Source organism: Dipodomys spectabilis, unplaced genomic scaffold (assembly GCF_019054845.1).
Source record: "Dipodomys spectabilis isolate Male_0828 unplaced genomic scaffold, ASM1905484v1 ptg000108l, whole genome shotgun sequence".
In the NCBI taxonomy this organism is placed as follows: domain Eukaryota; kingdom Metazoa; phylum Chordata; class Mammalia; order Rodentia; family Heteromyidae; genus Dipodomys; species Dipodomys spectabilis.
In genome coordinates this window covers 4,134,639-4,162,403 of record NW_024870785.1, presented here as the reverse complement: position 1 = coordinate 4,162,403, position 27,765 = coordinate 4,134,639, and the positions used below count along the sequence as shown (strand labels likewise).

General features: G+C 52.7%; 1 protein-coding gene across 1 annotated transcript; it reads right to left on the bottom strand.

Moving 5' to 3' along the window:
- Positions 1-514: 514 nt before the first annotated feature.
- On the bottom strand, positions 515-21,282 carry Ivd (isovaleryl-CoA dehydrogenase). Its single transcript, XM_042687800.1, has 12 exons — positions 21,094-21,282; positions 17,264-17,353; positions 17,064-17,115; positions 13,741-13,910; positions 11,069-11,162; positions 10,751-10,887; positions 9,109-9,205; positions 7,522-7,615; positions 4,220-4,301; positions 4,041-4,145; positions 3,858-3,930; positions 515-1,306 (listed from the first exon to the last, which is right to left on the bottom strand). Exons 1-12 carry the CDS (start codon positions 21,244-21,246, stop codon positions 1,173-1,175), a joined length of 1,281 nt encoding a protein of 426 aa, XP_042543734.1. The 5' UTR covers positions 21,247-21,282; the 3' UTR covers positions 515-1,172.
- Positions 21,283-27,765: the final 6,483 nt, after the last annotated feature.

The window sequence follows — 27,765 nt, the reverse complement described above, 5'->3', positions numbered from 1 at the left end:
TCTGCCACTGAGCCACCTTCCCAGTCCAGCTTTTGACTTAAAAGACAAAAAAAATCTCAGGGATGTGTTTAGGGGTGCTGGTGCCCGCTTGTAGGGATGTATTTAGGGGTGCTGGTGCCCACTTGTAATTCCAGGGATGAAGGAGGCAGAGGCAGATCTCAAAACCAAAGCAAACCACCACCTCACGCCCCAGGATTAAAGCTACCAGACTGGACCCCACCCCACCCGCTTTCCTTTAAAAATCGCAGGGCACGGCCAGGAGGCTGGGCATTGCTGCGCAGGCCTGCGGCTTTGGCTCCATCCCCAGCACCACCCAAGCAAACGCAACCACAGGGAGATGGCTGACCTCCCTGTGGGGGCCAGCTCTCCCGCTGTGCTGTCCCCACCCCACCCCCACCCCGGGGATGATGGGAGGGCCCTCGGCCAGGCCCCGCCAAGCACAGGTGCTGGAGCGCACGGGAGGGAGGCAGTGGGGAGGTTGCTTCCTCGCGGCAGCGCTTCGGGAGCAGATGGGTTTGCTTTACAACATGTTTAATACAAAATGGCAGCAGCCACTGTGCAGCGGTAACAACATCAGCCGTAGAGCGTCCGAAGAAATGTACACAGCCGCCAGGGCTGGCCGGGGGCCAGGCAGCCAGGCAGCCGGGGCCGGCCCGGGCCTGCGCGCGGTCGGCAGCAGAAGGCCACACAATCGGGAAAGGCTGGTGCCCGTGCTGGTGGCAGTGGTGCAGGGGGGACTCGGGGCTGCCTCCCAGGAGGACCCTGGGCCCCGCCGCTGACCGCCGCACGGTCAGCTCCGGGCGCCACGCCCGAGAAGCAACGGGGAGATTTTTGGCTGCTTTCCCCAGAAGAGGCGGCGCGGCTGCTGAACTGGAGCAGAAGCTCCCTTTACGAGTTACTCACAAAAGAAGTTTCACCTGCACCCCCACAGGCCACCCCCCACCCCAGGGGCCATCAGGTCCCCCACGCTGAAGAGCCAGGGCACAGAGTTCACCAAGCTCCCCCCCACCCCAGGAGCAATGCACTTCCACAACAGTCCATTTGCAGCTTTCCTGGCCTGGGGGTGAGGCCCGTAGCCAGGCCGCTGGGCAGCCTCGCTCGCTCGCTCAGAGGCTGCCCCGTGGCCTCCCCAAAGGCCCCTAGGTGCGGGCGCTCCGGCGGCAGGCCTGGCTCTAGTGGAAGTCGGCATTGAAGGCTCTGCCAATCACCAGCCGCCTCACCTCACTGGTGCCAGCGCCGATCTCATACAGCTTGGCATCGCGAAGAAAGCGGCCCATGGGAAAGTCGTTGATGTAGCCATTGCCACCTGCAAGCAGGATTTGGGCAGAGAAGAAAAAGCAGAAGTGATGGGCACGGGCGAGGAAGGAGACAAGATGGCCAAGCAGTCACTACTCACTGTCTTTAGGAACTGGTTCCAGGACTTCAGGAACAGTCGGGGCCCTTATGTGAGATGATACAGGATTTGCACACATCCTCCAGTCCTGCCTTTGTGCGTGCGTGTGTGCGTGTGTGCGTGCGTGCGTGTGTGTGTGTGTGACTCAGGGCCCTGTACCTGCTAGCCTGGCACTCTACCATTTGAGCCATGTCTCCAACCTGGTATTTAGCTAGAATTAACAAGTGTGAGTCACCAATGCCCAGCTACACATTTTTATTTATTTTTTTCTCTAAGCAAAATGAATCCCAAGACAGGGACACAAGAGGTTTTTACCTTTGTCACTGTTGTTTTTAATGAACTATGTGATTTTTTGTTGTTTCTTTTGTATGTTCTTCCCCCATGGTATAACCCCTGTTGTCACTGTATTTGATTCCTGTGCCTTGCATCTTGTATATATGTTTTTCTAATTTGGGGAGGGAAAGGGAAATAAAATGTTGAAACAAGAATAATAGGTTGACCCATTGTAACAATGAGATGTACAAGACACTATGTTGAAAACAAACTGTACAACTTGCCGGGTGCTTCTGGCTCACACCTGTCATCCTAGCTACGCAGGAGGCTGAGATCTAGGGATTGCAGTTTAAAGCCAGCCCAGGCAGGAAAGTTCATGAAACTTTTTTTTTTTTTTTTTGGGTCCGGTTGTGGGGCCTGAACTCTGGGCCTGGGCGCTGTCTCTCAGCTCTTCAGCTCAAAGCTAGTGCTCTACCACTTGAGCCACAACGCCACTTCTGGCTTTTTTTTTTTTTGCTTATGTGGTGCTGAGGAATCGAACCCAGGGCCTCAGGCATGCAAGGCAAGCGCTCTACCACTGAGCCAACTTCCCAGGCCCCATGAAACTCTGTTTTTTATTTTTTTAATGAAACTCTTATCTCCAATAAAACACCAGAAAAACTGGAAATGGCACTGTAGCTCAAGTGGTAGAGTGCTTGCCTTGAGCTGAAGAGCTGAGCGACAGCACCCAGGCCTAGAGTTCAAGCCCCACGACCGACAAACAACAATAACAACAACAAACTTTACAACTTTGGGGGGGAGGGAGGAGTTGGAGGTGGGGAGGGAAGGGATGGTAGGAGAAAAACAAAGGAGGGGGTAACAATGCTGCCACTTCCAGTTTTCCGGTGGTTTATTGGAGATAAGAGTCTCATGGACTTTCCTGCCTGGGCTGGCTTTGAACCATGATCCTCAGATCTCAGCCTTCTGAGTAGCTAGGATGACAGGTGTGAGCCACCGTTGCCCAGCTGTACAGTATCTTTACTATAAAATATTAAAAAACCCTTTTTCTGTCGGTCATGGGGCTTGAATTCAGGGCCTAGGCACTGTCCCTGAGCTCTTTCTTGCTTAAGACTATTGCTCTACCACTTCTAGCCACAGCCCCCACTTCTGGTTTTCTGGTGGTTAACTGGCAGTAAGACTGTCATGGATTTTCCTGTCTGGGCTGGCTTTGAACCGCAATCCTCAGATCTTAGCCTTTCGAGTAGCTGGAATTACAGGTGTGAGCCACCAGCGCCTGACTTATATTACTAAGGTTGGAATTCAGGGCTTCACACGTGCCAGGCAGGCAGTCTACCACTTGAGCCACACTGCCAGCAGGGCCAGGCTCCTTGCTGATTATTTTCCTCCTTCTCCTTCTTCTTGGTGGTACTGAGAATTGAACTCAGAGCTGTGCGTTTGTTGGTAGATGCGCTTGTCATTTAGGCCACACTTCCTGACCTTTGGCTCTGGTTATTTTAGAGACAGTGTCTCAGTTTGGCCTCTGACGGCCTGGACCAATATCCTTCTACTTACACTTCCTGCCACGGCTAGGATGGCGGGTGTGTGCAACCATAAAGTTCTTTTGTAATTGTTTTGTTTGAGTTGGCTTGGAAGTTCAACCCTTCCAGTCTCAGCCTCCTTGATAGCTAGGATTACAGGCATGATTCACTGGCACCAAGCCTGGGTTTGGTCTTTTTTTTTTTGTCCAAACCTGGGACTCAAACTCACTGATGCCTTCCCTCATCAATTGGCTCAGCAGCAGTTAAGCTATGTCTTCAACTCTAGTTTTGGTCTTTTTTGAGTCTCGTTACACAGCTCAGGCTGGCCGTGAACTTGCCGCACCCAAACATTTCTGATTGTTTTTGACCTGAGTTTTCTGAATAGACACACAAGGAACCCCCAGATGACAAAGAGTAAATTGTGTACTAATTAAAAGGAAGCAACTGTAGCTAGAAGGTGAGGCTCAGAGCGTGTGGTAGGGGCTAGGGTGGGCGGGGGCTGGGGGGCTGGGAGACCATCGGAGTGCTAGGACATCACGTAAACAAAGTGCAGAGCACAGGCCAGGCGATGGGAAGAGACTGGTATGGCAGAACTAGGATCCAAACCCAAACCCATGTGGTTTGAGTCTATGCCCTGGCTGATATCGAATCTCCACAGTGTGTGGTTCACTCACCCAGACACTGAATGCCATCCAGGGCAACCTGTGTGGCGCACTCGGCTGCGTAAAGAATCACGGCGGCGCAGTCCTGCGGGCGGAGGCGTGGCTCAGTGGCTCAGTGAGGCCGGGCCGGGCCGGGCCGGGCAGCCAGGGCAGCAGCTGGCCACAGCCCCTCCCTCCGGGGCAGCCGGGCCTCACCTTGGGAGTGCAGTGGCCCTCGTCACAGGCCTTGGCCACATTGTAGACGTACTGCCGACTGGCCATGAGGCGAGTGTACATGTCAGCCATCTTTCCCTGCATCAGCTGGGCAAGGGAGGTCTCGGGTCAGTATGCGGGGTCTTTCAGGGACCCGATGCAGGCCAAAGCAGCCCACTCACCTGGAAGTGGCCGATCTTCTGGCCGAAGGCTTCCCGCACGTGCAGGTAGGGAATGGTGTGGTCCAGGACAGCCTGCATGAGCCTGCGGGGAGCAGGGAGGAGGGAGACGGGCCGAGCTCGGTACCGCCATGCCCCTGCCTGGCGGCGTGACACAGTGCCAGGCGCAAGGCCTGCAGGGGAGGCGCGGTGAGCTAAGGCGCTGCTCCAGGGCGCAAGGCCTGCAGGGGGAGGCGCGGCGAGCTAAGAGGCTGCGCCCAGGGACGCTGCCACCCCCACGCCTCTGCCTGGCACTGGCACCCTCTCCCCGAACCCAGAGGGGGGAACGGCAGGAGAGCGGACAGGCAGGAAGAGGGGGCAGGAGGAGACAGATGGTGGCAGGTTGGGGCAGGAAAGGGCAGGAGGGGGCAGGAGGGGGCAGGAGGGGGCAGGAGGGGGCAGGTGGGGGCAGGAGGGGACAGGAGGGGGCAGGTGGGGACAGGAGGGGGCAGGTGGGGGCAGGAGGGGACAGGAGGGGGCAGGAGGGGGCAGGAGGGGGCAGGAGGGGGCAGGTGGGGGCAGGAGGGGGCAGGTGGGGACAGGAGGGGGCAGGTGGGGGCAGGAGGGGACAGGAGGGGGCAGGAGGGGGCAGGAGGGGGCAGGTGGGGGCAGGAGGGGACAGGAGGGGGCAGGTGGGGACAGGAGGGGACAGGTGGGGGCAGGTGGGGGCAGGTGGGGGCAGGAGGGGGCAGGAGGGGGCAGGTGGGGGCAGGTGGGGGCAGGTGGGGATGGGAGGGGGCAGGAGGGGGCGGGAGGGGACGGGAGGGGATGGGAGGGGGCGGGAGGGGGCGGGAGGGGACAGGTGGGGGCAGGTGGGGGCAGGTGGGGACAGGTGGGGCAGGAGGGGGCAGGTGGGGGCAGGAGGGGGCAGGAGGGGACAGGAGGGGGCAGGAGGGGGCAGGAGGGGACAGGAGGGGGCAGGAGGGGGCAGGAGGGGGCAGGAGGGGGCAGGTGGGGGCAGGAGGGGGCAGGAGGGGGCGGGAGGGGGCGGGAGGGCACAGGAGGGGGCAGGAGGGGCAGGTGGGGGCAGGAGGGGGCGGGAGGGGGCAGGAGGGGGCGGGAAGGGACAGGTGGGGGCAGGTGGGGGCAGGTGGGGACAGGAGGGGGCAGGAGGGGGCAGGTGGGGGCAGGAGGGGACAGGAGGGGGCAGGAGGGGGCAGGAGGGGGCAGGAGGGGGCAGGTGGGGGCAGGAGGGGGCAGGTGGGAGCAGGAGGGGGCAGGTGGGGGCAGGAGGGGGCAGGAGGGGGCAGGAGGGGACAGGTGGGGGCAGGAGGGGACAGGTGGGGGCAGGAGGGGGCAGGAGGGGGCAGGAGGGGACAGGAGGGGGCAGGTGGGGGCAGGAGGGGGCAGGAGGGGGCAGGTGGGGGCAGGAGGAGGCAGGTGGGGACAGGTGGGGGCGGGAGGGGACGGGAGGGGGCGGGAGGGGGCGGGAGGGGGCAGGAGGGGGCAGGTGGGGGCAGGTGGGGACGGGAGGGGATGGGAGGGGGCGGGAGGGGGCAGGTGGGGGCAGGAGGGGACAGGAGGGGGCAGGTGGGGGCAGGAGGGGACAGGTGGGGACAGGAGGGGGCAGGAGGGGACAGGAGGGGGCAGGTGGGGGCAGGAGGGGGCAGGAGGGGGCAGGTGGGGGCAGGAGGGGGCAGGAGGGGACAGGTGGGGGCAGGAGGGGGCAGGAGGGGGCAGGAGGGGGCAGGAGGGGACAGGTGGGGGCAGGAGGGGACAGGTGGGGGCAGGTGGGGGCAGGTGGGGGCAGGTGGGGACAGGAGGGGGCAGGTGGGGGCAGGTGGGGGCAGGTGGGGGCAGGAGGGGGCAGGTGGGGGCAGGAGGGGACAGGTGGGGACAGGTGGGGGCAGGAGGGGGCAGGAGGGGGCAGGAGGGGACAGGAGGGGGCAGGAGGGGACAGGAGGGGGCAGGAGGGGACAGGAGGGGGCAGGTGGTGGCAGGAGGGGGCAGGAGGGGGCAGGAGGGGACAGGAGGGGGCAGGTGGGGGCAGGAGGGGGCAGGAGGGGGCAGGAGGGGGCAGGAGGGGACAGGAGGGGGCAGGTGGGGGCAGGAGGGGACAGGTGGGGGCAGGAGGGGACAGGAGGAGGCAGGAGGGGACAGGAGGGGGCAGGAGGGGGCAGGAGGGGACAGGAGGGGGCAGGAGGGGACAGGAGGGGGCAGGTGGTGGCAGGAGGGGGCAGGAGGGGGCAGGAGGGGACAGGAGGGGACAGGAGGGGGCAGGTGGTGGCAGGAGGGGGGCAGGAGGGGGCAGGAGGGGACAGGAGGGGGCAGGTGGGGGCAGGAGGGGACAGGAGGGGGCAGGAGGGGGCAGGAGGGGGCAGGAGGGGGCAGGTGGGGACAGGAGGGGGCAGGAGGGGGCAGGAGGGGGCAGGTGGGGGCAGGAGGGGACAGGAGGGGGCAGGAGGGGGCAGGAGGGGACAGGAGGGGGCAGGAGGGGACAGGAGGGGGCAGGTGGTGGCAGGAGGGGGCAGGAGGGGGCAGGAGGGGACAGGAGGGGACAGGAGGGGGCAGGTGGTGGCAGGAGGGGGCAGGAGGGGGCAGGAGGGGACAGGAGGGGGCAGGTGGGGACAGGAGGGGGCAGGAGGGGGCAGGAGGGGACAGGAGGGGGCAGGTGGGGGCAGGTGGGGGCAGGAGGGGACAGGTGGGGGCAGGAGGGGACAGGTGGGGGCAGGAGGGGGCAGGTGGGGGCTGGAGGGGGCAGGAGGGGACAGGTGGGGGCAGGAGGGGGCAGGTGGGGGCAGGAGGGGGCAGGAGGGGACAGGAGGGGGCAGGAGGGGGCAGGTGGGGGCAGGAGGGGGCAGGAGGGGGCAGGAGGGGGCAGGTGGGGGCAGGAGGGGGCAGGAGGGGGCAGGTGGGGGCAGGAGGGGGCAGGAGGGGGCAGGTGGGGGCTGGAGGAGGCAGGAGGGGACAGGTGGGGGCAGGAGGGGGCAGGTGGGGGCAGGAGGGGGCAGGAGGCGACAGGAGGGGGCAGGAGGGGGCAGGAGGGGACAGGAGAGGATAGGAAGGGGCAGGAGGGGGCGGGAGGTGCCTGGCCTGGCAATTTACACTGCACTGCATGGCTGTACTGCCCCTGGGGCCTGTCTGCCACCCGATGTCACTTCCCTTCAGTGGTAACAGTGAGGCACCATGGGCGTGGGCTGTCTCCAGGACTGGGAGGGCGACCTTTGACCGGAAGTGCTCAGGGCCCCCAAGCCTCCCACTGACCTGCGGTCTCCCTGCCGCTCGCCCAGGCTCGCCCAGGCTTCGGGGCTCAGCCCCACACTTACCCTAGGGGCCCTCCCGACAGCACCAGGCGCTCCAGGTCCAGCCCGCTCATCAGCACGTACACCCCTTTACTCTCCTGGCCCAGGATGCTGGCAGCTGCGCAGAGACATCGTTAGGGAAAGAGGGGTGCCATGTGTTCAACTTGCAGAAAAAGTCACTCCAGTGCTACAATGTGGGAGTTAGCCTTGAACTAGGATTCCAACCAGAAGTTGAGTTTCTAGGGCGTCCTGGCATCCCCCACAACACTAGACTCAAACCTCCCTGATGTTAAATACTCTCCATTCACCCTGGAGGGGGAAAGAAGGAATCACCCCAAGCTGGTTCTTTCTACACCTGCAACCTGGACAGAAACCAGAGAATTCCACTCCCCTGAGCTGTCCACTGCAGCCCAGCTTCTCCTCCCAGCAGGATGGGCCAGGAAAGCTGCTGTTCAGTGTTAGTGACGGAGCCTGCTGCGCACCTGCCCCAGGCTGGCCATAGGAATGGACGGGTTAATAGCACAGAAAGGCAGGGCACCACAGACTTGAAGCTTTTCCTTCCTGTAAAAGTTCTGGCTGGGCACCGGTGGTTCATGCCTGTCATCCTAGTTACTCAGGAGGCCGAAATCAGAGGATTGTGGTTCAAAGCCAGCCCAGGCAAGAAAGTCTGTGAGACTCGCCTTGAGCAAAAAAGCTAAGGGACAGGTCCCAGGCCCAGAGTTCAAGCTCTAGAACTGGTACCAAAAAACAAAAACAAAAAAAACAAACCAGGATCTGCACAGACTCTCCCTTCCAGATGCTTCGTCTAACCACAGCGTGCTTTACCAGGACGGTGGATGGAAGCAGTAAGGCAGGGCTGACACACAGCAGTCCTGACTGGTTCTGTCTTCACTGGCCTGGGGTCTCACTGGTCTATGGTGGTGTGTGACTCTCCTACAATGCTACATTGTGTCACATTTTCACCCATGGGTCACAGGAGAAAATAATCCTGAAACCAACTTGCTTCTCCTTCTGGCTTCCAGCAATTTGTGTTTTCTTCTTACGTGTAGCACATGATGTTGTGGTTTGGACAGGGAAATATACCCTAGAGGTATGTGTGTTGAAAGCTTGGTTTCCACCGCAGTGCTGTCAGAAGTGGGGATCTGGCAGGTGATTGCTTGCACAGGGAATGTGGCCCCATCAATGAATCAATCATAATCAGACTGCATTATTGTGCAAGATGCCTGACCTCTTCGGGGGCGGGGGTGGGGGTCAAGGCCAAGACAAAGAAAAGCAGGCCCCTGGAGGAGTATTCCTGGGAACAATACCTTGTTTCCTGGCCACCATGAGGAGGTATTGTTTCACCATACCCTTCAGCCAGGAAATGTGAAGGGCTAGGGACTTACCTTTCACCTGCAACTACCAGGACAGGAACCCCCAGGCAGTCTGTTGCCCACAGATAAAGCCTCGCTCTTCCCCTCGGCTTTAGGCACACAGCTGCAGGGACTGTGGTCAGGAGGACAGTTGTCCTGCCAGAGGCCATGGACCAGCGAACCCCAGGAGATGGGCTGTCCCAGGTTGGGGAGGGGCCAGGGGTCAGGGCAGGGGCTCCTCAGTTCTTACAACACTTACCAGGAACTTTACAGTCTTCAAAGATAAGCTCACAGGTGTTAGAGCCTCTCATTCCCAGCTTGTCCAGCTTCTTGGAGGTGCTGAAGCCAGGCACGCCCTTCACAGGAAGCCAAAGGCCCTTGTTAGAAGTGCCCCCCTCAAAAGGCCTAGTAAAGGTATGGCCCACCCGAGTACCAGGTGGTCCCTGCACCTTTGCCACACACCAACATCCCATGCCCAGACCCTCTCTCTGGATAGAAAATGGCTCCAGCTTTCTACCTCACCTCGGTCCTGGTTTCCTCTGCGGCCAGCTTTGAGGCTCTCGGTTCTCACCAGAAGAGTTCGTTCTCAAGGAAACCCCACGTCCTCAGCCCTCCTCACTTCTCCCTCCCCAAGGAACATCGTTCCCAAGATACTCTCAGTTCCTCTGTTCCACTTAGACATCTGTGCCCAGTGAACTCACACCCAGAATCAGATCATGCGCCTGTAGGCGCTGACCTGGTTGCCTCAGGTGCATGTGTTACCCAACCTGGAGAACTCAAATGCTTTTTGTTTCAATACCCATCAGCCATTTCCCCTTTCCTCTATAGACAGAAGGTGCTGTAAACCTCCGTGATACTAAAAGCCTACCATCTCTCCAAGTGCTGAGGCCCCTAGCTTGGAGTGTACCCTACCTTACCCCTTGGTCAGCCGGTAGATGGACGGTCCATCCACCATCACCTGAAACCCAGGTATGTTTTGCTCACTAGGGCCTATGCATCTCCATCTCTCTGCCTTCCTTTCTCTTTGTGAAAGGCTCTCAGTTTTGTTTTTTGTTTTTTTCTAGGTCCGGTCGTGAGGCCTGAACTCTGGGCCTGGGCGCTGTCCCTCAGCTCTTCAGCTCAAGGCTAGCGCTCTACCACTTGAGCCACAGTGCCACTTCCGGCTATTTTTTTTTCTTTTTGCCTATGTGGTGCTGAGGAATCGAACCCAGGGCCTCATGCATACAAGGCAAGAGCTCTACCACTGAGCCACCTTCCCAGCCCTTGGCTCTCAGTTTTATTAAAATTTTCCAACATTAATTCTTTTACTTTTTGTTGGTTGTGGGGCTTGAACTCTGGGCCTGAGTGCTGTCCCTCAGCTCTTCAGCTCAAGGTGAGCGCTCTACCACTTAAGCCACAGTATCACTTCTGGTTTTCTGAGTGGTTTATTGGAAAAGAGTCTCACGGAGTTTTTTTTGCCCGGGCTGGCTTTGAACTGCGATCCTCAGATCTCAGCCTCCTGAGTAGCTAGGATGACAGGCGTGAGCCACCGGCGCCCGGCAGTAGTGGCGTTTAAACGCAGGACCTGAGACCTGTTGGGCGGCAGGCATGTATCCTGCGAGCCGTGCCTCCAGTGAGCCCTACACTTCTTTATACGGCCTGGCTCTGTAGACAGCTTGACCATCTTCAGACTTAACTCACTCTCTCTGGACTCAATGTTTGTTTTTTTACCCAGTGCTGGAGACTCGAACCCAGGGCCTTGCCTGGCCCACCTCCTCTTCAGCTGTCAGTGGTTTTGGCTCTACATCCTCACTCTTACCTCTACTCCCAGAAACAGAGAATACAACACTGATCTTACTCGTGATCAGCCTGTGTCTGAAGACAGAAAGAAACCTCTCCGAGTGCAGCCCCAGACCCCTTACCTTCTCCACGATAAAGGCTGTTATGCCCCGGGAAGCTGGCACAGCAGCGGGATCCGTCTTGGCGTAGACAATGAGGACATCAGCATCAGGGCCATTAGTGATCCAGAACTTGTTTCCATTCAGGATATAATGATCTCCTAAAGGCAGGATATGAACTACTTGCTCAAGCTGGCTCAGCCAGCTCACAGAACTTCAGAATCTGCTCAGCTGAGAAAGTTCTGGAGACCGTGGGGAAGGTACACCCTCAACTGCCGCTTCCTTGTTCTGATCAGCTTCCTCCCACTGCCCGTGTTAGGCCTCCTAGCTGAGTGGCTTCACCTTTCTTTTCCGCCTTCAACTTCATGGAGACAACGTCAGAGCCGGCACTGGGCTCACTCATGGCCAGGGCTCCGATGGATTCTCCACTGATCAGCTGGAAAGAAAACCCAACAGGCCATGTCACCACCCTGGAAGTCACTACCTTGGGAGCACCTGACGGCAGTTCGCAGATACTGCCTCTTCCAGAACCAGTCACGACACCAACCTTCAAACTGCTGTCTCAGACCAAGGTAACAGTAAAGTCCAGGCAGAGAAGCCCAATATCTATCTTCTTTCCATTTCTTCTTTTTTGGTAGTACTGTGGATTGAACTCAGGGCCTTGTAAGCATACCTCTAGGCCCTCTGTGCACTGGCTCTTTTCCAGTAGGGTCTTGCTCTGTGCTTGGGCCAGCCTGGATTGAAATTCTCCCACTTGAGTTTCTCCGTGTCACTGGGGTCAACAGTCGTGTGCCTCTATGTTTCCCCCATAGTCGGAGGAATAGGTGCATACCACCACACCCAGTCACTGCTTAGTTCCTTGAACTTTTTGCCTGGCATGGCCTTGAACCATGAGTTCCTGGAATCTCTGCCTCTCAAATAGCTAGGATTGCAAGCTCAGTAACCACAATCCATCTATCTATCTATCTTTCTTTTCTTTCTCTTTCTTTCTTCCTCTCTTTTTTCTTTCTTCTTCTTTGTCTCTCTCTCTTTCTTTCTCTCTTTCTTCTTTCGTCAGCAGTGGGGCTTGAACTCTGGGCCTGGGCACTGTCCCTGAGCCATAGTGCCACTTCTGGCCTTTTCTGTTTATGTGGTGCTGAGGAATCGAACCCAGGGCCTCATGCATGCAAAGCAAGCACTCTACCACTAAGCCACCTTCCCAGCCCTCTTTCTTTTCTTTCTTTCATTCTCTCTTCAGTGCTAAGGATGGAACCCAGGGCTTCACATGCCAGTCAAGCATTCTGTCACTAAGCTATGTCCATCTTTATTTCTCTTGGCACAAGGGTTTGAACTCAGTGGGCCCTTACCACTTTAGCCTTGACTCCAACACCTTTTTTTTTTTTTTTTTGCCAGTCCTGGGGCTTCAACTCAAGGTTTGGGCACTGTCCCTTAGCTTTTTTTTGCTCAAGGCTAGCACTGTACCACTTGAGCACCACTTGCAGCTTTTTCTGTGTATGTGGTGTATACACAGAACCCAGGGCTTCAGGTATGCAAGGCAAATACTCTACCACTAAGCCACATCCCCAGCCTTGTTCTTTTTTTTTCCTTAAAGTCTTCTTCAAATATTTTCTGGTTATAGCCGGGCGCTGGTGGCTCACGCCTGTAATCCTAGCTACTCAGGAAGCTGAGATCTGAGGATCGCAGTTCAAAGCCAGCCCGGGCAGGAAAGACCGTGAGACTCCTATCTCCAATAAACCACCAGAAAACCGAAAGTGACGCTGTAGCTCAAGTGGTAGAGCGCTCGCCTTCAGCTGAAGAGCTGAGGGACAGCGCCCAGGCCCAGAGTTCAAGCCCCACGACTGACAAAAAAAAAAAAAAAAATTTCTGATTCAATTATTTGGGAACTTTGGCCCTATTTTCAACATTTTTTTTTCCTTTTCTGTCACTCATGGGCTTAACCTGAGGGCCTGGGCACTGTCCCTGAGCTCTTTTGCTCAAGGCTAGCTCTCATCCACTTTCAGTTTGGGAGTGATTAATTGGAGATATGAGTCTCACAGGGAATTTTCTGCCCTGGCTGGCTTCGAACCATGGTTCTCAGCTCTCAGTCTCCTGAGTAACTAGGATACGGGTGTGAACCACTGGTGTCCAGATAACCTGAGTCCTTCCTAATGGGACTGGGTCAAGCCACAGAACAAGTCAGAATGCCTTCCTTCAGCGGAAGAGGGATCTTGGAGCTGATAGTTGTGCTGACACAAGGGTGGATGCTTTTCTTTTTTTCTTTTGTGCTGGTACTGGGGCTTTATCCTGGGGCCTGCGCTCTGTCCCTGAGCTCTTTTGCTCAAGCCTAGCACCCTACCACTTGAGCCATAGCTCTACTTCAGGCTTTGTTGTTGTTGTTATTGTTGTGGGGCTTGAACTCTGGGCCTGGGCACTGTCCCTAAGCTCTTCAGCTCAAGGCAATGGGCTCTACCACTTGAGACACAGCGCCACTTCTGGTTTTCTGGTGGTTAATTGAAGATAAGACTCTCACAGACTTTCCTGCCTAGGCTGGCTTTGAACCACAATCCTCAGATCTCAGCCTCCTGAGTAGGATTACAGGTGTGAGCCACCAGCTCACAGACTCTGAGAGATTATCTCCAATAAGCCACAAAAAGCCAGAAATAGCCAGTGGCTCACACCTGTAATCCTAGCTACTCAGGGGGCTGAGATCTGAGGATCCTGGGTTCAAAGCCAGCCCAGGCAGGAAAGTCCATAAGAGTCTTATCTCAAATAAACCACTCAAAAAACTGGAAGTGGTGCTGTGGCTCAAGTGGTAGAGTGCTAGCCTTGAGCTGAAGGCTGAGGGACAGCATCTAGGCCCAGAGTTCAAGTCCCACTGGGGAGGGGGAGGGTTGGGGTGGAGAGCTTCAGAATTTTCCTGCCTGAGCTGGCTTTGAACTGCAATCCTTAGATCTCAGCCTCCTGAGTAGCTAGGGTTACAGGTGTGAGCCGCTGGTGCCCAGCCGGGGGTGGAGTCTCTGTTCCCACCCCCTCACCTTGGGGAGGTATTTCTCCTTTTGGGCCTCATTCCCGTTGCGCACAATCTGGTTGATGCAGAGGTTGGAGTGGGCGCCATAGCTGAGCCCCACGGCTCCAGAAGCCCGAGATATCTCCTCCATGACCAGCACATGTTCCAGGTAGCCCAAGCCAGAGCCGCCGTACTGAACTGGGAGTAGAAAGGCAATCAGGTTAAATTACAATACACAGAGGAACCTTTTTTGTGGGGGGGGGGTCCAGTCATAGGGCCTGAACTCTGGGCCTGGGCACTGTCCCTCAGCTCTTCAGCTCAAGCTAGCACTCTACCACTTGAGCCACAGCGCCACTTCCGGCTTTTTATTTTCTGCTTATGTGGTGCTGAGGAATCAAACCCAGGGCCTCAGGCATGCAAGGCAAGCGCTCTATCACTGAGCCACCTTCCCAGCCCCAAGGAACCTTTTTTTGTTTTTCTTTTCTTTCCTTTTCTTTTTTGCCAGTCCTGGGGGTTTGAACTCAGAGCCTGGGGCACTGTTCCTAAGCTTCTTTTGCTCAAGGTAAATATAATTGTAATTGTGAATCAGATATAATTTAAACTTAATGAACCATGCAGGCACAAGGGTTCATAAACCATGTGTGTTTTTTTTTTTGTTTGGTTTTTTTTTGGTCAGTCCTGGATCTTGAACTCTGGGCCTGGGCGCTCTCCCTCAGCTCTTCAGCTCAAGGCTAGTGCTCTACCACTTGAGCCACAGTGCCGCTTCAAGTTTTCTGGTGGTTTATTGGAGATAAGAGTCTCAGGGACTTTCCTGCCAGGGCTAGCTTTGAACCGTGATCCTCAGATCTCAGCCTCCTGAGTAGCTAGGATTACAGGCATGAGCCACTGGTGCCCGGCAAACCATGTGTTTTGAATTTGTTCAAGTACTAGTATTTCTGCATATAAACATTTAGCATATATGGGCTGGGAAGTTGGCTCAGTGGTAGACTGCTTGCCTTGCATGCATGAGGCCCTGGGTTCGATTCCTAAGCACCACATAAGCAGAAAAAACTGGAAGTGGTGCTGTAGCTCAAGTGGTAGAGCACTTGCCTTGAGCCGAAGAGCTGAGGGACAGTGCCCAGGCCCAGAGTTTAAGCCTTATGACCGACAAAACAAAAAACATAAAACATTTAGCATATATAACAGCTATGTGAGAAGTGAAAAGTTGGAGCTGGGAAGTTGGCTCAGTGGTAGAGCGCTCACCTTGCATGCTTAATGCCCTGGGTTCGATTCCTCAGCACCACATAAGCAGAAAAAAAAAAAGCCGGAAGTGGTGCTGTGGCTCAAGTGGTAGAGCGCTAGTCTTGAGCTGAAGAGCTGAGGGACAGCGCCCAAGCCAAGAGTTCAGGCCCCACAATCGGACCCCCCCCCAAAAAAAAAAAAAAAAAAAAGAGAGAGAAGTGAAAAGTTTTCTCCCCAAAAATTAAAATATTAAAACTAAGCTAAAATACATAAAGTGGTTAGTATTCCACGCAGCATAAAATTGGACAAATCAAAGTTTACATGTCCCAGTTCAATATGTGTGAAAATGGAAAGCACATATTAACACTGATAGTGTCCAATATTTATACCAGTCTGCATATGATAGGAACATCTAAATTCTTAATTTAAAACCACAAACGAAGTGAAAGCATTACATGGGTAGACACTGTTCATACCTATCTTTCAAAAGTATTCATGATGAAACGTTGTAACATATTAGATACAGGCAAACAAGCACCTCAATCCCCACGCTCCTAACAGTACTAACAGAAAGAGATAAAAAGATGAATGGAGAAAGTACAACAAACGCAAAGGTTAGGGATGAGGGTACTGTAGCCAAAGTATCAAATACAGATATGAGGCCAAGAACATGTGTACAAAGGCCTCAGGAAGGTGAAATCTCACAGGATCTCGGGAGCCAAAATGACTCCTGCTCCTGGGCAGGAAAGTCTCCTCTTGAGGGGAAATCAGAAGAGTGGGTGGTTGTACAGCAGAGGGCAGAAGAGATGGAGAGTTTCAGAACTCCCTATTAAAAATGAGCTTTCCTGGATAGCAGATCCAAAATCAAAGTGGCTGGGTTCTCAGGTCTACTCATCTGGGTAAAGCCTGGTAAGCCCCGAGGGACATGTTCACTCATGCTGAATCTAAGAAATCAGTCTCTTAGGAAAGGAAGGAAAGCACAGAGGCAGCTAAACAGGTACTGAGGTATGAGAGGTGGCACATGCCTGTAATTCCAGTATGTGGGAGGCAGAGTTGGAGATTGCAAGTTTGAGGTCAGACGGACTACACAGTTAAAAAAAAAAAAAGGCCAGCCTGGGATACAGAGTAAGGTTGTTTTTTTTTTTTGGTTGTTGTTAAAAATAAAGAATCTCACAGAAATAAGAGTCACACAGGCTTTCCTAGACTGGCTGGCCTTAAACTATGACCCTCAGCCTCCAGAGAAGCTAGGATTATAGGCAGCCTCCAATGTTGCCCAACCCAAGAGCCTATTAATCATGTAATCTAGTCATGTTACTTAAAGGCCTAGACAAACATTTCTCTTACCACTGCCCCCAACAAAGCTCCATAGCCAAGCTGTAGGCAGAGAATAGGCAGCCCCCCCAATACACACCTTTCTGGGTCATTCCTGCTTAGAAGACACCAGCTGGGCAGAGTTCAGGAATTAAGGCAGTAAGATTCAGGGCAACTACTTGCTTCTAAATTCCCCAAACAGTCTGCCAGAGGCTAAGCACACAGACTTTCTAGAGTACATACTAATTAATAAAGGTCTTAGGCTCAGTCCACACAACAAAAAAAGAAAAAGCTTGGCGCTAATGGCTCACATCTGTAATCCTAGCTACCTAGGAGGCTGAGATCTGAGGATCACGGTTTGAAGCCAGCCTGGGCAGGAGAGTCCCCGTGAGACTCTGATCTCCAATTAACGACCAAAAATGCGGGAAGTGGTGTTGTGGCTCAAGAACACTTGTGCCTTGACCACAAAGAGGCTCAGGGACAGTGCTCAGGCCTTGAGTTCAAGCACTCTAGCTGACAGAAAAGGAAAAAGGAAAAAAAAAAAAGTAATAAAAGCAGAAAAGAAAGCAAAGAAAAATAGGTACCAAGTTGAGGCATCAAGGGATCATGACTCAATGGGTCTACTGGCATGCTCCCTTGGCTGAACATACGGAAGAATGTCCTCCCCTCTCAGCCCAGTGAACGCCCTCTCAGGGCCAAGAATGCAGAAGTTCGGGGAGGAGGGGGTGTATGGTCTTTCCATCTCCTTCATGCCTCGCTTGGGAAATAGGTTAGAGGACACACGAAGCACGTCCTCTTTCGGGGAGAAGCCATGCTCACCTGGTGCTGTGATGCCCAGCACGCCCAGGTTCCCCAGCTGCCGCCAGAACTCCTGTTGACAGAAAGGAACGGAGGGAATTGGGGGAAGGCAGCCAGTCACAGGTGGCTGGACCAGGAAGACAGGACCCTGCGAGCGGCTCCCGACAGCAGGGAGCGTCCACCCCGCTCCCAGCGCCCCGCGCCCGGGCCTGATGACTTACGCGCATGTTCTTGAAATCATTGGTCTGATCAATCTCCTGGGCCTTGGGAGCTAGGTGCTCCTGAAGGAACTTAGCCATCATCTGACGAAGCTGGAGGGAGAGGGGTGGACAGATACCACAGACACATTCACATTACTGCTAGCAAGAGGAGTGTCACAGAGCCAGCTCCAGGGATCCAGACTGCAAGCCACCGCCCCATGTAACTCACCCAAATGTATCAGGTCAGCCGGGCACCAGTGGCTCACACCAGTAATCCTAGCTACTCAGGAGGCTGAGATCTGAAGATCAAGGTTTAAAACCAGTCCAAGAAAGTCTGTGAGACTCTCTTCTGTGGTGGCTTAAGTGGTAAAGCATTATTATTAGCCTTGAACAAAAAGGCTCAGGGACAGTGCTCAAGCTCTGGGTACAGGTTCCAGGACCCCTTAGGATCAAACTCCAAGATGTTAAGATTGAAACTTGGTATATTCAAAGAACTTCTCTCTGTTGACTAAGCACTCAAACACATCTGGGGTTTCCAGATCTATGTGCAAAGTATCTAGACCTGCTAGAGAAGAGCCACATTCCTCTCATGCTGCTGCTGCCCCGCCCCCAGCCAAGAGCTCTTGTAAACCTTTGCTTTGTCCCTGCCTCCCTTCTTTCCTTGCTTCCTTCCTTCCTTTATTTTGAAAATCATCTTTATTCTGATCACAAGGATAAGATTTACTTAGTTACTTAATCATTTAACTTATATTTTGTTTCTATCTGAAGTCTCAAAGCTTGCATGTTAAACACTGCCTTTAGCCTCAAACTGCTATATAGAACCATTATAAAATACAACCTATAACCTAAAATAATCCACTTTACAGTATTTGGATCTATACATTAAAATGACATTTGAGCTGGGCACTGGTGGCTCATAATCCTAGCTGTAATCCTAATCCTGTAATCCTAGCTACTCAAGATCTGAGATCTGAGGATGAAGATCATAGGTCAAAGCCAGCCCGGGCAGGAAAGTCTGTGAGACTCTTATCTACAATTAGCCACCAGAAAACTAGAAGTGGTGCTGTGGCTCAAAGTGGTAGAGGGCAGTGGGGTGCTGGTGGCTCATGCCTGTAATCCTAGCTACTCAGGAGGCTGAGATCTGAGGACTGTGATTCAAAGTTAACCCAGGCAGAAAAGTCTGTGAGAGTCTCATCTCCAACTAATCACCAGGAAATTGGAAGTAGCACTGTGGTTCCAAGTGGTAGAGCTGCTAGCCTTGAATAAAAGAGCTCAGGGACAGCACCAAGGCCCCAAGGTTAAGAATCTAAGCCCTGCCGGGCACCGGTGGCTCACATCTGTAATACCAGCTACTCAGGAGGCTGAGATTTGAGGATCACAGTTCAAAGCCAGCAAGGGCAGGAAAGTCCACATGAGACTCTTATCTCCAATAAAGCCACTAGAAAACCGGAAGTGGCGCTGTGGTTCAAATGGTAGAGTGCTCAACTTAAGCTGAAGAGCATAAGGACAAGGCCCAAGCCCAGAGTTCAAGCCCCATGACCCACAAAAAAAAAAAATTCAAGCCCCCAAATCAACAAAAACAAAACAACACACACCACACACACACCACCCCTCCCCCCAACCTTTGATTGGCAAACATTTAGTTTCTTTACCAATGAATGGTACAAAGCAGCATTCAACTTAAACACTAAATGTCAAATGTTAGAAACTATGAGAAAGTTAATTTCTTTAAGTTTGGCCCAAAGATGCATACCTCGTCATTATTCCATAGGACTTACAGGAAAGTAAATAATGGCCCACAAAACCAGACAGTACAGTTTGGCTTCAGAGAGCACAGTTAATGGAATAACCAGGTGGGATCTTTAGAATTCAAACAGAACAGACCCTAGATGGGATTTTTCATATTCTTTCTCCAAATTATGTGAACCGAGCATAGCAAATATACTTCCCCTAGTGAACACCAGACATAAACAGATCATATGTCAGAATTTTTTTTTTTTGGGTCCAGTCCTGGGGCCTGAACTCTGGGCCTGGATGCTGTCCTTCAGCTCTTCAGTTCAAGGCTAGCACTCTACCACTTGAGCCACAGCACCACTTCCAGCTTTTTCTGCTTATGTGGTGCTGAGGAATCGAACCCAGGGCCTCGTGCATGCAAGGCAAGTGCTCTACCACTGAGCCACCTTCCCAGCCCTATGTCATTTAATTTTATCCTAAGTATTTCTGCTAGGCAGTCTCTTACAGTTGCTTAATATATACATAAGTGGTATTTGCTACTAGAGGTTTTTCTTGGTTTCTCCAGAGAAAACAATGGTCTTAAAAGAAATCCAGGAGGGCTGCGAAGGTGGCTTATTGGTAGACTGCTTGCCTTACATGCATGAGGCCCTGGGTTCAATTCCTCAGTACCACATAAGCAGAAAAAGCCGGAAGTGGTGCTATGGCTCAAGTGGTAGAGCTCTACTCTTGAACTTAAGAGCTGAGGGACAGTGCCTAGGCCCAGAGTTCAGGCCCCACGACTGACAAAAAAAAAAAGAGAGAGAGAGCAAAGGGATGACAAAGTCAAAAAAGAAATGTATTTATGCCAGGTGTTGGTGGCTAACGCCTGTCATACTAGCTACTCAGGAAATGGAGAGCTGAGGATCCTGGTTGGAAGCCAGCCCCAGTGGGAAACTCCATGAGACTCTTTTTTTTGGGGGGGGGGAAGGGAGGGTAGGTCGTGGGGCCTGAACTTGGCCTGTGTGCTGCTGTCCCTGCATTCCAGTTCAAGGCAAGCGCTCTACCGCTTGAGCCACAGCACCACTTCCAGTTTTCTAGTGGTTTATTGGAGGTAAGAGTCTCATGTGGACTTTCCCGCCTGGGCTGGCTTTGAACTGTGATGGTCAGATTTCAGCCTCCTGAGTAGCTAGGATCACAGGTGTGAGCCACTGGCGCCCGGCTCCATGAGACTATTATCTCCACTAAACTACTCAAAAAAGCTGGAAGTAGCACTGTGGCTCTAGTGGTAGAGCACTCATCCTGAGCAAAAAGAAGCTCAGGGATAGTGCCCAGGCCCAGAGTTCAAGCCCCAGGATGGGCCAAAAACAAAATAAATAAAAAATGTACTTATGTAACCCCTCCGTACCTCACCTTTGTAACAACAACAAAAAGTAAATGAAGAAATCCATGCAGTATGCTGATGATTGTAGCTATGATCCTAGTTATTCAGGAGACTGAGATCTAAGAATGTTGGTAGAAGCCAGCCTGGGCATATAAAAAATACAAGATTCCTACTTTCAAATGAAACATCAAAAAAACTAAAGCAGAGGTGTAGGTATAGTGGGAGAACGCCAGGCGTGATAGGAAAAGTCAAGAGCATGAGGTCCTGTGTTCAAACTGTAGTACTGGCACAAAGATAAATAATAACATTAAAATAGATCATGTGTAACCATAGTCTTCCAGTTGCTCGTTCAACTTTGTGCTTTGGACCTCAAACGCTGAAGGATGAAGAATGACAGCAAGTTGCATGCTAAGTTTCAAAGTTCCCTAAGTGTTAATGCCAAAACCACGGCCTGGTGATTGTGATCATCAGAGAGGTTTGGGAGTTACAGTGTTACACAGGGTTCAGGTTTAAGTTCAAGTGCGTTTGACCCCCCCCTCCCTTCCCCTCCCCCCTTTTCTCCCCCTCCCCTCCCCCCCACTCCTCTCACGGAGGCCACAAGCCGCACCCCTGACCAATTCCTCTACCAAAGCACCTCTACCCGCGTGAGGCTGGGATCAAGGCAGGCCCAGGCCCAGGCCCAGGCCTGGGCACAGCCCGGGGGCGGCCCGCGCCACGCGGGGAGGCCTCGCCGCCGGGAGGGGGTGCAGCTCCATACCTGCTTCTGCTGCTCGTTCAGCCCGTTGATCGCGTCGTCCACGGGCAGCAGGGAGTGGGCTCGCCGGGGCGCGCGGCCCGCGAGGGGCACGCCGGGCGGCAGCAGCCTCCAGCTCAGCACCCGCCTCCCCAGCATCCGAGCAGCAGGCGCCATCTCGGCCTCGCAGCCTCTCCGGGAGCGGTGTGCGTCCGGGGAGGCAGCCGCACGGCCATCCTTTCCGGATGGTCCCGTCCAATCAGCGATGGGGGGTGGGTCCGCAGCAGCCAATCACCTCCCGGGGCTGCCCAAACCCAGCGGGCCCGCGGCGGGGCCGCAGCCCTAGGCCGCCGCCGGGCAGAAAGCAATTCAGCCGGGCGGGCGCCCGCAGGTCATCCCAGCTACGCTGGAGGCTGAGAGATGAGGATCGGGGTTCAAAGCCAGCTCGGGCAGGAAAGCCCGTGAGACTCTGGTCTCCAATGAAGCACCAGAAAACCAGAAGTGGCGCCGTGGCTCAAAGTGGTAGAGTGGGACGGCGCCCAGGCCACGAGTTCAAGCCCCAGGAACACACACAGGTCTTCCTGGGAGTGGAAGACCAGGAGCTCGACTTCGGAGTCGGTAGGTGGAACATGGAAATAACAGCCTGTCACTGCGGGTATCAGCCAGACTGGGTCTTAAATTGAGACAGTGTGAAACTGGAAACGCGTTGGCATGGCCAGTCGTGGGGAACGCACTGGGCACGCACACCTGGCACAGTGGAGACCCGGGAAGCATCACCAACGCTGCCAGCCAGCGGGGGAGGTTACTAGGTAAGTTTTGCTGTAATAGTATGTGACAGGGTTTTTTCCCCGGGGGGGCGGAGCGGGGAATGAAGTTGCATGTGGCTCAGTATGTTAGCAGACAGATGCAAGCAAGGTGAAGTGGCTCAGGCTGTGATCCCAATCCTCCTCGCGACTTGAGAGGGAGAGCCTGAGCAAGAAGGGCATGAGTAAGAATTTTGAGACTCTATCACAGCCAATAACTGAGTATAATAGCATGCACCTGCCATCTCACCCATGCCAGAGCCCAACTAGGAGGACCCCAACACAGGCGGTAAGTGAAAATCTGTTTAAAAAAAAACAACAGGGCTGGGAAGGTGGCTCAGTGGTAGAGCACTTGCCTTGCATGCCTGAGGCCCTGGGTTCGATTCCTCAGCACCACATAAGCAAAAAGAAAAAAGCCGGAAGTGGCGCTGTGGCTCAAGTGGTAGAGCACTTACCTTGAGCTGAAGAGCTGAGGGACAGCGCCCAGGCCCAGAGTTCAGGCCCCACGACCGGACCCAAAAACAAAACAAAAAAAGAAATGTTTAAAAAAATAACAAAAGCAAAAGAGGATTGGAGTGAGGCGCTGGTGGCTCAGCTGGTGGCTCACGCCTGTCATCCTAGCTACTCAGGAGGCTGAGATCTGAGGATTGCCATTCAAAGCCAGCAGAGGCAGGGGAGGGGAGTCCATGAGACTCTCATCTCCAATAAACTACTCAGAAAATGCTAGAAGTGACGCTGTGACTCAAGTGGTTGAGAGCTAGCCTTGAGCAAAAGAAACTCAGGGGCAGAGCCCAAGCCCACAGTTCAAGCCCCAGGACTGGGGGGGAGGGTGGGGGAGAGGGAAGGATTTGGCCTATAAATTGGAGCCTGAAATCCAGTAACATTGTTCAATTAGACCTGCTTAGTAAAAGACATAGGATTTTTTTTTCTTGTTGCCATTGGTGATGGTGTTTGTTTTTGCTTTTGGGTTATTTTGGGTGTGGGGAGGGCAAAGGGGAATTGCAGAAAAGGGAAGGAAGGGTGAACAAATGCAATTATGATATTCAATATATGCTATGTAGAAAGTGAACTATGCAATTTGTGGCTAGGAATAGAAGGAAGAGACTGGGGGAAATGAAGGAAAGGATGACATTGTCCAAAAACAGAATATACTGGGGCTGGGAAGATGGCTCAGTGGTAGAGCGCTTGCCTTGCATGCCTGAGGCCCTGGGTTCAATTCCTCAGCACCACATAAGCAAAAAGAAAAAAGCCGGAAGTGGTGCTGTGGCTCAAGTGGTAGAGCGCTAGCCTTGAGCTGAAGAGCTGAGGGACAGCGCCCAGGCCCAGAGTTCAGACCCCACGACTGGACCCAAAAAAAAAAAAAAAAAAAAAAGAATATACTCATTATCTGACTTGTGAAATGGTAACCCCTCTGTATAACACCTTAATAACAATTTATATATATATATATATATATATTTTTTTTTTTTTTTTTTTGCCAGTTCTGGGCTTGAACTTAGGGCTGGGGCATTGTCCCTGAACTGCTTCTTTTGCTCAAGGCTAGCTCTCTAACACTTGAGCCACAGCTCCACTTCTAGCTTTTTCTGTTTATGTGGTACTGGGGAATCAAACCCAGGGCTTTATGCATGCTAGGCAAACACTCTACCACTAAGCCACATTCCCAGCCCAAAATTACCTGTTTTTAAAAAGGCCTAAAATTCAGTATATCAACATATTTTTGTGGGGGGGGAGTCAGTCATGGGGCTTGAACTCTAGGCCTGGGCACTGTCTCTGAGCTCTTCAGCTCAAGATGAGTGCCCTACCACTTGAGCCACAGCGCCACTTCTGGTTTTCTGGTGGTTAATTGGAGATATGAGTTTCACAGACTTTCCTGCCTGGGCTGACTTTGAACCATAATCCTCAGATCTCAGCCTCTTGAGTAGCTAGGATTACAGGCGTGAGCCACTGGCACCTGGCTATATCAACATTTTTATAGCGTTGTACAGAGCTCTAAATTCAAACAACAGTGTAAAATACATTATGTATATGAGCATGCATATGATTTGGGGAGCCTCCTCGGGAGATCCTCATATGGATCCTGCACTAGTGTACAGAGGATACTAGATAGAATGTACTAGAATTAATGATAATCCCCCAAAACATAAAGGGCATGGAGACAGGACAAGACCATCTACCACGGAAGAGTATACTGTCATCTCTCTCTGTAAGAAAACACCCTGTGCACCATAATTACAGCATCCCATCTAATGGTACAAATGGTAAAGTTGTCCTCACCCCTGACTGGGCAAATAAAAACCAATAAAAATGCCTACCCTACATAGAATAATTAACACCAATCAATACAGACTACTAGGAGGACAAGAATATTTAGGAATATTACAGCCATTATCAAAACATTGGCTAAGGAAAGCCACACTACTCAAAACAACAGCTAATTTTATGTGAATGAATCCTGTCTAGACAGAAAAACAACAACAACAAAAAGGTGCTTCTAGAGACTGACCAGTTGCCTTTGAGTGGAGAAAATGAAAAATATTATTTTTTTTGTTTTCTATTTTGTAATTTTTTTCCCATAATGGATATACTTCATTTTTCCAATAAAGAAAATAACTTTAAAAAGTGTTTTTAAAAGGGGCTGGCTTCGTGGGAGAGTGCTTGCCTAGCATGCTTGAAGCCTTGGTTCTATTCCTCAGTACCACATACACAGAAAAAGCTGGAAGTGGTGCTGTGGCTCAAGAGGTAGAGTGCTAGCCTTGAGCAAAAGTAGCTCATTGACAGTGCCCAGGCCCTGAGTTCAAGCCCCAGGACTGGCACACACACACACAAAAAAGGTGCTTGCAAAAGTTAAAAGTCCCATGACCTCAAGGGTTTCTACACCACTCAGGTTTGCAAGAGCTGTACATTTACTACTGTTCTGGTTGCAGGGTATGGGTCAAAGTAGAATGTAGCATTGGGCAGGGTTCATGGTACCACCAGCCCTATGCAGGCTGCCAGGGGAAAAGTGTTGTGAATTGACCTGCTTGACTGCAGACCCCATGAATCCCTGCAGATGTGCCCTGCTGGAGCAATAGTTACTCAACTCATGTGGATGCAGCCAAGCCTGCTGTATCTGTATCTATGTCTGCCTGTTGGGAGGGGAAATGCCTTTGCTATTGAGTCAGGACTGAAATCTGTGGTTCAAATGGTGGTACAACTTCCTAGCTAGCACAGGCTTAAATCCCTAGGCTTGAACCTCCCCTGTAAGAAATCTGTGGCTGGGGCTAGGAAGGTGGCTCAGTGGTGGAGCACTTGCTCTGCATGCATGAGGCCCTGGGTTCGATTCCTCAGCACCATATAAGCAGAAAAAAAAAAAAAGCCAGAAGTGGCACTGTGGCTCAAGTGGTAGAGCGCTAGCCTTGAGCTGAAGAGCTGAGGGACAGCGCCCAGGCCCAGAGTTCAGGCCCCATGACCGGACCCAAAAAAAAAAAATCTGTGGCTAAAAGTTCTATATATAGGCTCCAGGGGACAGGTTACCTCAACGGGGTCTTCTGCTGTTTGGGATCTTGCTGCTGCTTCCCGTAGTGGCCCTTCACATTCACATGGAATGGACAGCAGTGGGCTTCAGTTGTATACCACCCAGTTCTACCATTTGCTGTGGGATGGTAGGTTGTATTTCTCTGTTGATGTAAAAACCCAACTTTTAGGATAAGAGATCACTCACCACTGGGGCTGGGAAGGTGGCTCAGTGGTAGAGCGCTTGCCTTGCATGCATGAGGCCCTGGGTTCGATTCCTCAGCACCACATAAGCAGGAAAAACTGGAAGTGATGCTGTGGCTCAAGTGGTAGAGCGCTAGCCATGAGCTGAAGAACTCAAGTTCAGGCTCCACCACCAACAAAAAAAAAAAAAAAGAGAGAGAGAGATCAGTCACCACAGGAGAATTGCAGTCAAGGGGAACCTCTTCTTCAATGGGCAGCAACCACCACCACCCGCAGCAAACCCAGCTGCTGGACTTCAAAAGCTCATCTGTAATGATGGTACACTCTGCCCTTCAGCATCTAAAGTAGCGGCCACCACCTCCCATGCCATCACGGTATTCTCAGCCTTGTTGTTCTCCATAGACCCCTTTTTAGTTTCTAAAAAGGACATATTATAGCCCTTCTCCCTTATCAGATGATAAGGGTCTGAGGACTTTGGGGGGCGGGAGGGATGATAAATAGGGAGTATGGAAACCTGAAGCCTGAACACTGTGGCTCTGACGTTGCTGAGGATTGCTTATGTCATGCAGCAAGGTGCTGCTCACGCACAGCCCCTGGAACCCATGAAAAATGACTGCTGGGGAGGAGGGAAGGCTCTGCCTGCCCCCTCCAGAGTCTCCTGAAAGGAATATTGGGACCCTGGCTCCTTCCTGTCTTCCTGTTTCCAAGCCACTGAGAGGTAATGGGTTGTCATTGCCATGATAGACCGCAGCCTCACAGGCCTAAAGCAACACAGACACACGATCATGAAATTAAGCCTCTGTTACAGTGTGGTGCTTATGCTTTAAAAAATGAAAGTAAAGCCCAGTGCCGGTGTCTCACACCTATAATCCTCCCTGCTCAGGAGGCTGAGATTTGAGGATCTTGGTTTGGGTCCAAAGCCAGCCTGGCAGTCCGGGCAAAGAAAGTCTGTGTGACTTTTTTTTTTTTTTTGGTCAGTCTTGGGGCCTGAACTCTGGGCCTGGGTGCTGTCCCTCAGCTCTTCAGTTCAAGGTGAGCGCTCTACCACTTGAGCCACAGCGCCACTTCTCTACCGGTTTTCTGGTAGTTAATTGAAAGTTAAGAATCTCACAGACTTTCCTGCCTGGGCTGGCTTCAAACTGCAATCCTCAGATCTCAGCCTCCTGAGTAGTTAGGATTACAGGTGTGAGCCAATGGTGCCTGGCTCCTGAATTTCTTTTACTCAACAGTAGTGCTCTAAGACTTGGAAAAAAATTATATTAAGTGAAGTAAGCCAAGCCCAAAGAAACATAGGTCCCATGGTTTCCCTTATTTGCAATATCTAGTATATGTATGAGTCAAGCAGAAAAGGTCAGATAAGGTGATGTTAGCAAAATGAACCCTAAGATATGTATTTAAATGTTTTTTTTCTTTCATGCATTTGTTTCTAACACATTTATAAGATTATTTCTTTGTTGCTTTGTATGTCCTTCCCCCACAGTATAACCCCTGCTTTCACTGTATTTGATGTCGGTATAATTTGTGGAGGGGAAGGGGAAAAACAAGTCGTTTAAATAAGGATACAGGTGGACCCGTTGCAACAATGAGAAGTACAAGTTGTCATGTCGAAAACGAACTTTACAACTTTGGTGGGGGGGGGGAGAAAATTGCGGGGGGGGAGGCCGGGAAGGGATGGGAAGGGGAAACAAAGGAGGCTACAATGCTTGATAAGAAATGTACTCATTATCTTGCCCATGTAATTGTAACCCCTCTGTACAGTATTTTCACAATAATAAATAAATAAATTTAAAAATAAATAAATAAAGCAGGGCGCTGGTGGCTCACGCCTGTAATCCTAGCTACTCAGGAGGCTGAGATCTGAGGATCACGGTTCAAAGCCAGCCCGGGCAGGAAAGACTGTGAGACTCACATCTCCAATAAACCACCAGAAAACCGGAAGTGGCGCTGTAGCTCAAGTGGTAGAGTGCTCGCCTTGAGCTGAAGAGCTGAAGGACAGCGCCCAGGCCCAGAGTTCAAGCCCCACAGCCGACAAAAATAAATAAATAAATAAATAATTAAAAAAAAAAAGCAGTAGTGTTCTACCACTTGAGCCACAGAACCACTTCTTGCTTTTTCTGTTTATGTGGTGCTGAGGAATCAAACCCAGGGCTTTGTACATGCTAGGCAAGCGCTCTACCACGAAGCCACATTCCCAGCC